Source organism: Sebastes fasciatus, chromosome 13 (assembly GCF_043250625.1).
Source record: "Sebastes fasciatus isolate fSebFas1 chromosome 13, fSebFas1.pri, whole genome shotgun sequence".
Taxonomy (NCBI): domain Eukaryota; kingdom Metazoa; phylum Chordata; class Actinopteri; order Perciformes; family Sebastidae; genus Sebastes; species Sebastes fasciatus.
Window position 1 is genome coordinate 15,103,039 of NC_133807.1, and position 14,479 is coordinate 15,117,517.

The following is a 14,479-nucleotide window of genomic DNA, read 5'->3' on the forward strand; positions in this document are numbered from 1 at the left end:
TTATCATTTGTAAAACACTAATATTTAAACTTTATTATTAGTTGATCTGGTGCGAGATGGTAAAGAATGATAAAACTCTTACAGGGAGTGTGAGGTTACGCCTGGTAGAATCATTTCCCCTTTTCAATAACAGACAGTCACGTCTAGCTCTTTCCCATTCCTCTCTCTTATGTCCTTTACCTGAAAATATATTTACCATCTCAATCCCTTTGTCTCTCTGTCCGTCTCACCTCTATTCCCTTCACATATAAATACTTGTCGAAACAGGCAAACCTAGGAATAATCCACACCAGCAAACACACAGACAAGGTGAGGTTGTTCATCGGTGATCGTCACTGAAAGGCTGTGATACAGTAAGGCGCAGAAAGAAAATGAAAACACACACACTGTTCTCAAAATGAGACAGCTTTTTTTTGTTTTCTGATGCTATATGCTGTTGTTGTGTATGCATGTGTGTGTTCTACATTTTATTTCCATTGTGGGAAGTTTTATAGTAAACAAGGCATTTGAAAGAAAAAGATGCTACGTGGTGGATAGTTGATTTAGAAGCACTGTAACATCATCATCACACTTTTAAGCCAAACACAAGTACAAATAAACAGGTGCTCTTTGTGGGTACTCGCAGCAACTGACACCGTCTTTACCAGGAAAATAACTTTGATTGTGTAAAGAGGACAATCTGTGTTAAAAAGGAGGGTTATGTTCTTTTCCCTGCTCTTGAATCAAGTATAAAAACCAGCGACTCAAAATAATCCTCTATTGTTTTTTCAATGCTTTACACCTACAGTATGTTATCCAGTGTTAGTACACTACAAAATCCAGCAATCCTGATTTGTTTTCCATGCTGAGCTGTCGTTTAGCCCTTTCTAGCTGCTGCATTTACCCCACAAAGCAAACCACTGGATGCACTGCTGGTGTAACTGAAACAACAACAAAACATATCAAACGGACAGATATTTTCTAGAAACTCTGAGGTACGAACAGGTTGGGAAGACACTGATGCAATTTTTCACAACAAGCCGATATTAAATCTATCACTCGCATTCACACAACTGCACTCATTTATAAAGTAGATGGATGACTTTAACGATCGCTTCAGATAAAGTTTCACCAGTGAGGTTTAGCATGTGTGTATATCTCAGTTTTTCTCGCTTGTGACACCATCGCCGTTTCCATTGGGCCCCAGGACAGCAGAAGTCTTGTTTTTGAATGGCTGACGGATGTTCACCCGGTCCTTTTCTGCCTCCAGATCTTCGTCGTAGCGTTCGTCTTCATCGTTGTCCTCGGCCTCGCTGTGGTGGGGGGAGGAGTGGCGGGACAGAGCTGGAGACGGTGGCACAGAGGCTGGTCGGGGGTAACGGAAACCCGTGGTCTGAGGAGGAGAACCAAAAGGCATCAGAGTCTCAATCATTGGGTGGAGGTGTAAAGACGATAAATAGCCAAAGACACGTTAACTTACTGAGGTGGGCTCTTGAAGTTCATACATGTAGGTGTCAGGGTAGGCTTTAGCCAGGGCCATATGACGGGCAGATATATAATACTAGAGCGGAAAACAAGAAAAAACAACAATATTAATTCATCTTGAAGTTATCACATGAACAATATGAGTCCTTGGGATTTGGTATCCCACCCTGCCGAGGTATCTCCAGTCCAAGAGCTCGCTCAGACGCTCAGTCCGGTTCCTCTGGATGATCCGCTGGCGCCGGCTCTGCTTGCAAAACTGAAACAGGAAGGACGTGAGCTGGTTACACGACTCGTCGATCCCCCGGTACCGCCGGTCCAGGATGTAAATACCTGCAAAAAGAAACATCATGATGTGAAATGTGCTATGCCTGTGTGTCCTTTTAAAAAGAAGAATTTAACAGATAAAGAATGAGAAACGCACCGTATGCTGAGGGGTCCGCTATGTGTTCCTCCATGAAACAGCCAAAGCCTGACAGGTTAGTTGAGATTGATGGGATTCCCATGACTGTGCACTCAGCTGACGGTGACAGAAGCAGATTAAAATTTGAATATTACACATTTGAATATTACATAAATACACCTGGTCATCGTGCATGAGTCGTACCTGGTGTGTAGCCCCAAGGCTCGTAGTAAGAGGGGAAGACGCCAAGATGGCAGCCTCTTACAAACTCCTCATAATCCATCGGAAGTAGCGGAGAGGTGGATGAAAGGAACTCTGGATGGAAGATGATCTAAAGGAGAAAGAAGCCATTCAGCATCCGTATTTCCTATAGCAAACAGTGTGAGCAGCAAACTGTAATTCTCAGCCACGACATGACGCTCTAAAAAGTCACAATGTGGAATGATAATCACTGCCGAAACGATACTGAAATGCTGATGATGTACCGGCTGGCACAGTTTCTGCCCGCCTACACATTTAATGTATTATTAGCTATGTTTAGGATGCCTCCAAACAAAACAAAAACCACAAATTAAACTTTGCGTACTGACTATATGCGATCTTGTCTACACCCTGGCTGAACAACAACACATACAAATGTGAGAAGAAATCTTTTTTGTGGCTTAAAGGGCATTTATGGACCACTGACAACCGACCTCACCTTGACACGGTCAGCGGCGCTGTTGAAAAGGCCGATACGGCGGACACAGGTAAGGATGGGGTCGCCGCTGTCCTCCAGCATGTTGTGGGTGCAGATTGGAGGCTGGCATGTTCTCTGGGTGGCGAAGATGGCACGCTTCATTATGGTGAAATCCTCTTTGTCCAGCATCTTTGACACATCTGGCAGCTGCCCACTGATGAAAACAGCTTGATTTAGACTTAAAGGAAACTTGTAAAATGACTAAATAGAATATTTATTAGCATGAATAAACTCAACCTGCTTGTTTTAACGATGGCGACACAAAGTCTACATCTTGAATCTAGGTACATCTTCTGGATTTTGTTTATTAAGTGGGCTGTTTCTAAATCTCTTCATACTTTTTATTTGATGGTGTTTTCAGACAGATCATTATATATATTAACCCAGTTTTAGTTATACTCCATTGCCTCCCAGTATCTTTTAGAATAGATTTTAAGGTTATTTTACCTGTTTTTAAAGCTCTTAATGGTTTGGGACCGGCCTACATTGCAGATTATCTGTCATTTTATAATCATTCACAAGCTCTCAGATCTCAGAAATAGGCAGCGCAGCTTTTTTAAACTATGCTCCAAAATGATGGAATACCCTATCAAAAGGTATAAGAGATGCGGGCTCTGTTCATTTTTAACATTTTTAAACAACAACTAAAAACTAATTTATTTAATTTAAATATTTTTTACTAATTCTCTCATTTTTATTCTTCTTAATGGTCTCTGTTTCTCTCTTTAATTTCACTTATATATTAAGCATCTACTCTCCTTTTATTATCTAATTGTATTGCCTATCTGCCATCGTTTGAAAGTGTTGCTTTTTTCTTTTCTTTTGTAAAGCACTTTGAGCTACATCTCTTGTATGAAAAGTGCTCCATAAATAAAGTTATTATTATTATTATTATTATTCCATATCTTACAGGTTTCATGAAATAGACTGAAACTTACACTAGGAGTGACTCATAAAGTTTCTTTCCGAAACGTTCCTTCACAGTCTGAGCAGTATCCCTGTCAGGGACAAAAACAAAGAGAATACAAATGTAATAACACAACTATAAAAACACGTTTCTTGGTTGAAGTCAAGTATGGATGAGTGTAGCAGTTTGACTGTTTTGCTTCATCTTGTTTAACATTAGAAGAAACCTCACCAGAGCTGTTTCCTGACTGCTTGGCCCTTCAAGGTCTCCACATTGAAGTTGTTTGTCCGAGCTGGCATGATGAAGAACGCAACGACGGTCACGTCACTGTGATTGACCTGCAACAGGCAGATCATACACCTAAGATTCCCTTTTGTCCTTATCTCCCACACACACAAACACACACACTTGAATACATACGTATACCTGTTGACACAACTACACACTTACCCTCAGTAGATAGTTGAGTCTGGCCAAAGCTTCCAAGAAGATGTCGGCTCCTTTATTGGAGAACTCGTACCTTCCAGCAATGAAGAGGAACAAACACTTGTCCAGGTTGAAGTCAAGGTGCCTGATGGTTAAACACAAACCAAGAGCTGAATGAGTGTCGCACTTACAACCGGCACATTGTGTTGGTATAACTTTTCACTGTAACAACAGTTCTGACTGAGCTGTGAATGTTGTTGACGTGTGTTGCAGGGAGTCTGACCCGTAGAAATGTCCCCTGACGAACTCCTGAATCCGATTCTTGCTCTGAGCGTGGAGGTTTTGAAACTCGTGCACGGCTGAGAACTTCTTCACGTTGAGCCCATTGGGAGTGATAATGTCTGTGTGTGATGGGAGAGGTTCAAGGCATTAAATGCAAAACATTGAGACAGAGAAATCAGGATCTAATTAGCTAGGTAGCTAATTTTGTTGATTAACATGATGACACATTGAAACAGTGAGAAATACATCCCATCCCTGTACAGTAACGCCTGCCTGTCCGGCAAAGCGACAAATGAGGATAGGAAGTTTCTGAATTTCACGCGTCAAATCACCTCCACACACCTGGTTTCCTCTTGAGCAGGTACTCTGCCTCAATGGCTGTGATCTGTGACACGGTGGTGAAGACATGGGCGCAGTGAGCAGCCGCCCGCTCCAAACAGTAGCGGTGGTAGATCTGTCTGTCGCCTGCTTCCTTATCCACGTTAAACTGAATGACATGCAAACAGGAGAGAGAGAGAGAGAGTGTGATGAAGTGAATTTCTTGTATGATTATGTATTCATTTCTAATTTACCTACAGAAGAATCAAAGTCAGCATGTTTTATTACATTCCTGCGTAATAAAATGTAAACACACGTACGTCTGCCAGTTTGTTATAGAAATCTACATTTCCAGCACACAGGTATCGTCCCAGCAGTGTTGCGTGAGTGGTGAAGATGGTTGCGATGGCCAGCTGTCTATGTCTACACAACACCAAGCCCAGGCCAGCCAACCACTCATGAAAATGAGCCACGATGTGTGGAGGCTCCTCGCTCTGGGCAACGTACTGCGATAAAGGGAGAAAACAGGCTTAATATAAACTATACAAACATACATACCAACATGCATTCATTTGTTTTTCATGTGTCTTCCAGTGTTTTGACATTTCAAACATTCAGACTTTTTCGAAGAACGGTTCTTTTGCTGCTGACCTCTCCCAGAAGCCAGGCAGTCAGGAAGCCAAACAGCACGGCGTCATTGGCCTCGCGGTCGAACCACGGCACGCCGATGTCACAAAGCTCCCACAACTCGCTCTTCCAGCTGTCCAGAGACCAGGCGGTGAACGCGACATCAATCAGAACAACGTAGGGGCTGCCCTCAATGAGCCATCGCCCAAAGTAGACCTGCGGGAACATGGAGAAAAGGGTGAGAGGGGGAAAGATGACTTTAATTCACCACCCAAAATGAAGCTTATGCGGAAGTTCAGTCAGGAAGACCTTCTCTAGACTCTCATTCATTCACAAGTCTCCCTCTCTCACCATCTCCTACTCTATCAGCTGACCTTCACTCTTAGTTAACCAACCAGATTCTGCCACGCTCTCCCTGAGCCAATCATATCGTTGCTCACAAATTTGAAAACTGTTCGAATTCATTGGATCTTCAGCAACTCCCTTCACCACCACCACCACCACCAGTGTCTAGTCCTCCGACCACATCACCCCCATCCTCATCCAGCTGCACTGGCTCCCTGTTAAATCCCGGATCGATTACAAAAACCTTCTGCTCACCTACAAAGCTCTCCATAACCTCGCCCCCACCTACCTCACAGACCTCCTCCAGGAGTACACTCCCTCCCGTTCCCTCCGCTCATCATCAGCCGGACTTCTGACCACCCCCACCTCACGCCTCAGCACCATGGGAGCCAGGGCATTCAGCTGCTCTGCTCCCAGGTTATGGAACTCACTCCCCCCACACATCCGGCAGTCTGACAATATCACATCATTCAAATCCCTCCTGAAAACCCACCTATTTAAACTGGCCTACTCTCTCTAGAACTCATCATCACCCATCATATGTGTCTGTACAAATATGTTTCTGTCATGTCCTGTTGTTTTTAGATTATTTTATCTGTCAATGTTTTAACTGATTTTTGTAAGGTGTCCTTGGGTGTCCAGAAAGGCGGCACTAAATAAAATGTATTATTATTATTATTATTATTATTAGACTCCAGGGGGAATATACCTAATCTCACCGTGGCATCACTACCCCCTTTAATATACTACATAACAGAGTCTATTTGCCAAAGACTCTGAACTATTCATTTTATCATGCACCATGTAATAAATTATTGTTCATTTGATATGGAGTCTCTCCTGATTGAAATAGTATAAACCACTCAAATCAAACATATTCATTTTAGCAGCTGCAACAGCAACTCCTACTTTTTGGTTATTGCATTAATCATCTAAATTACTTCTTTACTTTTACTATGTTTTTTTAACATGTAGATAAATGGGTTTGTCCTTCTGTCTCTAATCTAAAAGCACTTTATTTGCACTCATCCAACCGACAAAAACACATTCCAACCACACCAAGATTAACCTTGATGAAGTTTGTCTAGTTGGCACAGAACGTCACATCAAACTTCAAGTATGCAGGACATAATCTAATGTACTAATACATTAGATTACAGGATCTAAATGTCTTTTAAGAAAAACACATTTGCAGCAAAAAAACTAACTGCTCTGGTGCTGTTCTGTCCTGAGCTCAAAGGTCATGTGATTCAAGGTGAACCAGATAGGCTTGGTTAAAAAGGCCTGCACTATCCCTTTAAAAAAAACAAAAAAAAACACTCGTAGCTTTGGCCCATAATTCCACAGCACTCCCAGAGTGACGCAGCACAAAGCTTTAAACTGGTCACACACACACACTGACAGTCATCTATTTCTGGAGTTTGTTTTTGAGAGAGAGACACTGATACAACTTCTAACCTTTGCGAGGAAATGTCACGGGGTTTAGAAGCAAGTGAAGGCTGGGCATGAAAGAGTGGCTAAGGTTGATAACTGGGTTTTTAAGTGTATTCACATTCACAAATCTCCCTTTATAATCCCTCCAACTATGTGTAGTACGAATGAGTGTCCTGGAGTGGAGCATACAAATTTAACTCTGAGGCGTCTACGTGTGGTATTACCTTACACCCACTGGCGTTCATCTTGTCAATGGTTCTCTTCAGCACAGGGTTTGTGGGCTCGATCAGCTCCACCTGAGTGCGCACGTTGCTCTCCACGTAGGGACCCACAAGGAAATAGTTCTCCCCCCATTCCTCCGCGGTCAGACGGGCTTTGGTCTGGAGGACGGTGTAGATGCCTCCAACTTCACACATGCAGCAAACATGCCACACGTACGCACACAAAGTTGAGACAAAGATATAAAGTGAATCAACCTGATATATATATACATATATGAGGCATTATTATAGTGATAGGTCTCTCTTAAAACTAGAAAGAGAATAACCTATGTGGCTAAACAAGTTTAGACGTGTAGATGCATGAAAACAGAAAAAACTACATTTGTAGTAAATGACTCATTTTCTAATTAACGTTTTCTTGATCAGCATTTCCTCGGAAACCTGCGAGGAACGCAGTTAGGACCAAACAAGTACACACACAAACACACACTTGCCTTTGTTAGCGACCTCCCACGCGATTTCAAAAAGAACAGCGTCTTCCAAATCAAACTCCTCGTCCCACTCCTCCAGTCCTGACAGGGACGTGACAGAGAGGCTGCGAGCCAGCGGCATGCTGGGTGAACATAGAACACACTCAGGTGAGATGAGAGCACTTTCCAACTGTGTACACACCACACATGATTGTCACTTATTGAACTTATTTACTAAAAGACTCTCGATGTGTGAGCAATTCACAATTAGAGACGAGATTTTTACATCAAAACCTGTTCTTTGTTTTTTATTTCTTTCCAAAGAAATTCAGCCGTATAACATTAACCTTAGGATACAAAAACATGTATTACATTTGCAATGACACTCCAACTCTAAACCAATTGTCTGTGATGACAGAAACTGTAATTTTTTCTAATTTATACATGCAAAGTTTCTCTGGATAACAGTATCAGATACACCTCAAGTGTAAATGACTCATTTTTCAACAGTGTAACTTTCTCTTGACCAACATTTCCTCACACACTTGCTAGTTTGTCATCAACGAAACAGACATCCTATGTCACAACACCCTTACATTTTACTACTGTGATGTAAGCACGCCCTGTTTCTCAATTATTTTACCATTTTCACAATCCTCTCTGGTGGAACTCTGATGATTGAATTTGTAGTCACAAACTTTCTCATTTTACAGTTAGCGAGTGATTGACAGCTGCTCAGAGACGGCAGACTCCAGCTCGGCTCTGATTGGTTGTTTTCCTCCAGTCTGTGAAATCTTGCAGATGCCGTTAAGAGCACCGGAGGACACAGAGGCACATGATTTTTTTCAGATTACCTGTCTCATGTACTACTGTCAGGATATAGTGTTTTATAAAAATAACTTTTTTAATCATATTTGCTCCAATTCTACCCACTGCTGCTTTAACTGGGTTACTACACCTGATATGCCCTATAAAAGACCATCAACCCTGTTAATGCATCCTACTGTAACAGAAGAAGCTTCGTCATCTGTCTTACTGTTAGTACTGGAGACATTTGCTGTGCTTTCCAAATACCAATACTACCATACTATTGATACCAGCAAATGATTTAGTATGTCTCAATACATAGTATGTCAAATGCAGTATGCCAAAAATACCAGGATGTCTTACTACATCTTGCAGTATGCAAGCCAGCTTGTTCTTCTGGTCAAGAGGGTCAAAATTCAAGGCGCAATGTTATAACGAAGTAGTACGTTCCAATCTTATGCATACTGCATGCAACAGTAGGTACTTTGTAAGGTCAGCTGCTGTATGTACTAAAAGTAAAAAGTAAAAGTTTTACAATAGCCTTTGAGGAATGCAATCCTGCTGACAGTGGGCAAGATACACTGAAAATACAAGTTTGTGATCAGTTCCTGCTTGCAGAAATGATGCAACCTCCTGAACAAACGGGGGAGTGGCGTGAGAACGGATGCAGGAAGGCACAGACGAGGGCATGGATCATGTATAAACGCTCACGCTGTGGCACTTGTTGATATGCTGCTATGAAATGTTGAAATTGTGTCAAGTTGAGGCTTGTGGAAAACGACAAAAACTAATCAGTGCCCAAACAATGGGTGACACATAGACAGAGGGGAAACGCTCTTCCACCTGTCCAACAGTCCTTTTTTTTTTTACACTGCTCCCCAGAAATTTCATCTGTGTATTTTAGGCCCTACTACCAATGAGCTGATTCACTCAAATTCTTAAATAATTCTTAAAGGGAGTTCATGGACTAACAGTCTGTCGCTGTCCAAGCCTGATAAAGGCCCAGATAAGCCAAAACCAACCTTTCCTTTATTTGCATGTGCCTCAGATATCCACATCAGAGCTCCTTAAATACAACATCAAAATCCCCTCCAGACAGAAAAATAGAGGGAAAATACTCTTACTGCTTGGAATTATTATTTGCGTCAGATATGTCGTCGTCGTCCCCCACACACAAAATAAGTTCAACTACCTTGGTAAGAATCCTTCAAATTACTACTCATTCTCTCTCAATGAAATATCTAGAGTCTCATTTCAATGTGAAAACAGCCCATACATTAATTACTCTGCACACTGAAGCTGAAACATCCAAGTGAAGTTACGATGAGCAAAAACATATTTTTGAGAGTTTTGTGTGATATGGAGGGAGAAACAAACTTATAAACAAACATCATGCTTTTACAGAGACTAAATAGGTGAAACTGAACAACTGTGTCATTTCTTTGGGGATTCCCTCAGGAGGGGAACCCCTCACCTGCTTGGGACTTCACCTCTTTATGGATGTTATAATAATAATGAATTACTGACACTCACATGTACATGCAATCACAACAATCCCCATCATGCAATTGTCATTGTCATACCCATTTCTTTTCTTTTTTAAATTAATTTTCATTTGGAGACGTTGACATTTTACATGATCAAAGAATGTACATGTTTGTAATGAGCAGCATGTACTTAAAAGAGTGTTTCCATTTTTTCTTTTTTTTAAGTGTACATATACAATAAACAATGTCATACCCTTTTTAGTATGAACTGCCCCAGTGGGCCTTCAGGTCTGGCAAAGGACAAGACCCAAATCAGGGCAATGGTGGACAGCCTCATCCAAACACTACAGGCGACAACAACAGCACCATAAAACCACCACAGACCTCATGCATACTGTTGTATGTTATGTATGCATCTGTATATGAGGTGCGAACGTGACATCAGGCACCTACTGCAGCCGCGGGGGCGCGCGTAAAGGACACAGCGTCCTGATGCGCGCTCCCGTCTGTTCAGGAAGTATATAACTATTATTAATGTGGAAATAATAAACACGGATGTCTACTCACGCTTCGGTTTTTGTCCAAACTTCACGACGATGTTGAACACATTGGCATCTGTCGTAGTCAATCCAATACCATGTAACCAGCGCACACAGAGAGAGAGGCAGAGAGGTGGGCGGGTCTGCTTTAGAGAAATGCCTGATGAGTTTCACATTGGTTTGGTTTGTCTGCTGTCAGATTGAGGGACAGTACAGGACGCCCATGATGTGCGATGCAGGAAGAAGGTTGGTGTTGGTGAATGCAGGGGTCTCTTTGCTGTCACATTATTCATGAGCTTCACTCCTATTGGCCTCTGCTCCTCTGTAATCCCCGCCTCTCTGCACGCAACACGACGGGAACGGGGCGTTTTCCTCAGCTGAGAGACGCAATTGGCTGAGAGGAGGTTAAAGGGAGTTGCAGTGGTTGGTGAATTATCTTTTTCATCCATACAAAAGAAGGGAGTCATGGGGAACTTTTTCTTTTTTTTTCCCAGGGGGAGAGTTATTTATAATGTCTTGTAAGGGTCATGGAGAGCATAGTTTTGAGAATACAACGTGACCAGTGACATTAAGACACCTAACCCCTCTACATATCTGTCTAAGGTCTGTCCTGTTCTAACCCCCTTTGGTTGCCATCTGTCTAACCCCGCCACCTTCCACCCTTGATAGGCCGGACCACATGATGTAGTCTATATTGGTGAAGCTGCTGAAAATAAGAAAATCACCCATGTGGTCACAGAGTCAGTATCTCAGACCCTCAGTAAAGATGAGCACAGCTGAGGTGTCACTGTTTGGCATATGGCACTGTCGCCCTGCCAGCTTCAGAGATGTTGGTTTGTAGTATGGCATGACCTCTGACCTGTGACCTCTGACCTGTGACCTCTAACTGTGCGTGTGTTTATGTATGTCAACTTTCAGGATAGAGACACAGTGAACGCATGGAGACCGGATGGTCATCGTCACTGACATCTAGAAGGCATCAACGTGTTTTAATTTATAAAGCCTTGCTCTCTACATTATTTGGGATCTTTAGTTGAATTTAAACTAAAGAACAACCATGACACTAGATCAGGGGTCTGCAACCTGCGGCTCCGGAGCCACATGCGGCTCTTTAGCTCCTCTCCAGTGGCTCCCTGTGGATTTATAAAAATGGAAATGAATAACTGTTTTTTTGTTTACATTTTCATTTTTATTTATCATTGTTGAAGGCCTGTGGTACGACGGTACGACGGTACGACGGTACGACGGTACGACGGTACGACGGTACGACGGATTATTAGGGCCACATTGTGGATAAAAAATAAAACAGAGATTTAGAGAATAAAGTCATAGGTTTACGAGAAAAAAAGTCGTAGTATTACGGGAACAAAGTCATAATATTATAAAGAAGTCATTTTAAGTGTTATTTTGTTTTTTTCTAGTAAACTTCTGACTTAATTCTTGTTATATTACGACTTTTTTTCTCGTAAAGTTATGACTTTATTCTGGAAATCTCAGATGTGTTTTCCCTCAATGTGGCCCTAATACTCCGTAGTACATTTGCACTTTACACTATATACTATATACTTAGACTATAAACTGTGTTACCTTCATCACAATGCTCAAATGTTTTGCGGCTCCAGAGAGATTTATTTATTTATTTTTTGGCCAAAAATGGCTCTTTTGATAGAAAAGGTTGCCGACCCCTGGTCTAACCACGCCACCTTCCACCCCTTGATAGGACTGACCACATGATCTAGCCCAGGGGTTCTCAACCTTTTGTAACTTGAGGCCCATGTCTGATTGTTAAAGTAATTCTGAGGACCATCTTCCCAAATAAATGACAAACTGGGCTATAAATATGTGTTATGCCACTGGCAGGTGTAATGGCCCACATAAATATTCAGCTTACCCTCACCCATCACTCCCTGCCATTATGAATCCAAACTATTCAGGTTCATATTTCCTCACCACCAATTTGAAGCTTTTACTGGTGCAGGGTTGTCTCCAACATCACTTTTCGTTTTAAAAAAAAGCTCCATTTTGTGTCATTGCATCCGAGACATACAGTATGTCGGTAAAGGGGAGACTCGTGGGTCCCCATAGAACCCATTTTCATTCATATATCTTGAGGTCAGAGGTCAAAGGACCCCTTTGAAAATGGCCATGCCAGTTTTTCCTCGCCAAAATTTAGCGTAACTTTGAAGTGTTATTTAGCCTCATTCCTGGAAAGCAAGCATGGCATGGTTGGAACCAATAGATTCATTAGGATTTTTAGTTTCATATCATTCCAGTATCTTTCCTCTAGCTTTAAAACCTGCCTGCTACAACCTCTGAAAAACTGAATAGTGGCTGTTGGATTTTGAAAAGGTTAATCTAACCATTTGTCAGTACCACCGCGGCCCACTAGGTGGTGCTCTGAGGCCCACCAGTGGGCCCCGGCCCAGTGGTTGAGAATAGCTGATCTAACCTATATTGGTGAAGCCGCTGAGAATGAGAAAGTCACCCATGTGGTCACAGAGTCAGTATCTCAGACCCTCAGTAAAGATCTGCACAGCTGAGGTGTCACTGCGGGCATATGGCACTGTCGTCCTGCCAGCTTCAGAAGTTGGTCTGTGGTATTGCATGACCTCTGACCTGTGACCGGTGACCTCTGACCGTGCGTGTGTTTATGTGTGTCAATTTTCAGGATAGAAACACAGTGAATGCACTAAGATGGTCATCGTCACTGACATCTAGAAGGCATCAACGTGTTTTAATTTATAAAGCCTTGCTCTCTACATTATTTGGGATCTTTAGTTGAGTTTAAACTAAAGTGAACAACTATGACACTAGATCATAAGATAGGTTACCTTTAAAAGTTCCTCTTACAAACTCTTAACTAGACAAGACTGATTTTCTTAATCTGCTGATTATTACATCTTCATTAATTGAATAGTGGCTTGGTCAATAAAACACCAGAAAACACAGTGAAAAATTTCCTATAGCCCAAAGTCATGTCATCAAGTGTCTTGTTCTGTCTGACCAATAAGCCAAAGATATTCAATTAAAGCTTCAGTAGGCATAATGTTTTGGCATCATTGGGCAAAAATTCCATAATAACCTTTCACCATATTGTAATTTAAGTGTCCTGAGAGAAAACTAGACTTCTGCAGCTCATCATTGCTATAGCCAGCGTCCTCTTTTTTGCTGTGGCATGTTGGGGGGGGGTAACACCAACACAAGGGATGCAAACAAACTAAACAGGCTGGTGAGGAAGGCTAGCTCTGTAGTTGGATCCGAACTGGATGATCTGGAGGTGGTGGCAGAGGGGGGATGAGGAGGAAGCTGGACGCTATCCTGGAGAACGCCTCCCACCCCCTCCATGATGAGCTAGTCAAGATTAGGAGCACCTTCAGCCACAGACTTATCCCCCCTTGGCACAACACAAAGCACCTGGGTCAGTCCTTCATGCTGGTAGCCATCAGGCTCCACAACCAAAGCTGACCCCCATATGAGAACTAGGAGGACTTTAAACTTAAAACACACACTATCTGGACTATCTGCATCTATCTGCACTACCTGCAACCACCTCTCCTAACCACTGGTGCACTTTAAACTTACTTTACACTACATCCCATATACCATTTTATAGACTGCACATATTACAACTATTTAATGTACACTACATTTTGTATTGACGGACGGTACACGCTTTGTCCATTCACTATGTCTATTAACTATGTTCATTCACTATGTATATTCTGTATTTCTATTTATTGTTTTATAATCTTTTTGTACACCTCTACCTCTGTATCTGCGCTTTGCTGCTTTGACACCTGGATTTTCCCCAGGGGATTAATAAAGGTTTATTTTATCTTTTTTATATATTTACTCCATTTGTACCCACTGCAGCTGTAAATAAAATAAGAAATTACAAAAATGGGGTTTAGTTTGGGCAAATTGTTTTTCTTGTATATAATTAATACAAAAACAAAATAAAATTCAAATATGTTTTCCTGTTCAGCAGGTTTTCCCTCCCTCGCTGCTGCGTA

General features: G+C 41.9%; 1 protein-coding gene across 1 annotated transcript; it reads right to left on the bottom strand.

The window, feature by feature from the left end:
- Positions 1-6: 6 nt before the first annotated feature.
- Positions 7-10,717, bottom strand: gys1 (glycogen synthase 1 (muscle)). Its single transcript, XM_074655742.1, has 16 exons — positions 10,495-10,717; positions 7,658-7,776; positions 7,167-7,348; positions 5,188-5,379; positions 4,857-5,042; positions 4,561-4,705; positions 4,220-4,337; positions 3,961-4,081; positions 3,742-3,848; positions 3,542-3,601; positions 2,565-2,757; positions 2,069-2,195; positions 1,886-1,981; positions 1,631-1,794; positions 1,460-1,540; positions 7-1,372 (listed from the first exon to the last, which is right to left on the bottom strand). The coding sequence occupies exons 2-16, from the start codon at positions 7,773-7,775 to the stop codon at positions 1,139-1,141; spliced, it is 2,124 nt and encodes a 707-aa protein (XP_074511843.1). The 5' UTR covers position 7,776; positions 10,495-10,717; the 3' UTR covers positions 7-1,138.
- Positions 10,718-14,479: the final 3,762 nt, after the last annotated feature.

Coding starts and splice junctions, on each gene's coding strand:
- gys1 (XM_074655742.1), bottom strand. CDS start 7,775: ATGCCGCTGGCTCGCAGCCTCTCTGTCACGTCCCTGTCAGGACTGGAG. Junction 2,758..3,541: donor CTTTATGAGTCACTCCTAGT/GTAAGTTTCAGT, acceptor TGTTTTCATCAG/TGGGCAGCTGCCAGATGTGT. Junction 1,982..2,068: donor GCCTTGGGGCTACACACCAG/GTACGACTCATG, acceptor TGTCACCGTCAG/CTGAGTGCACAGTCATGGGA.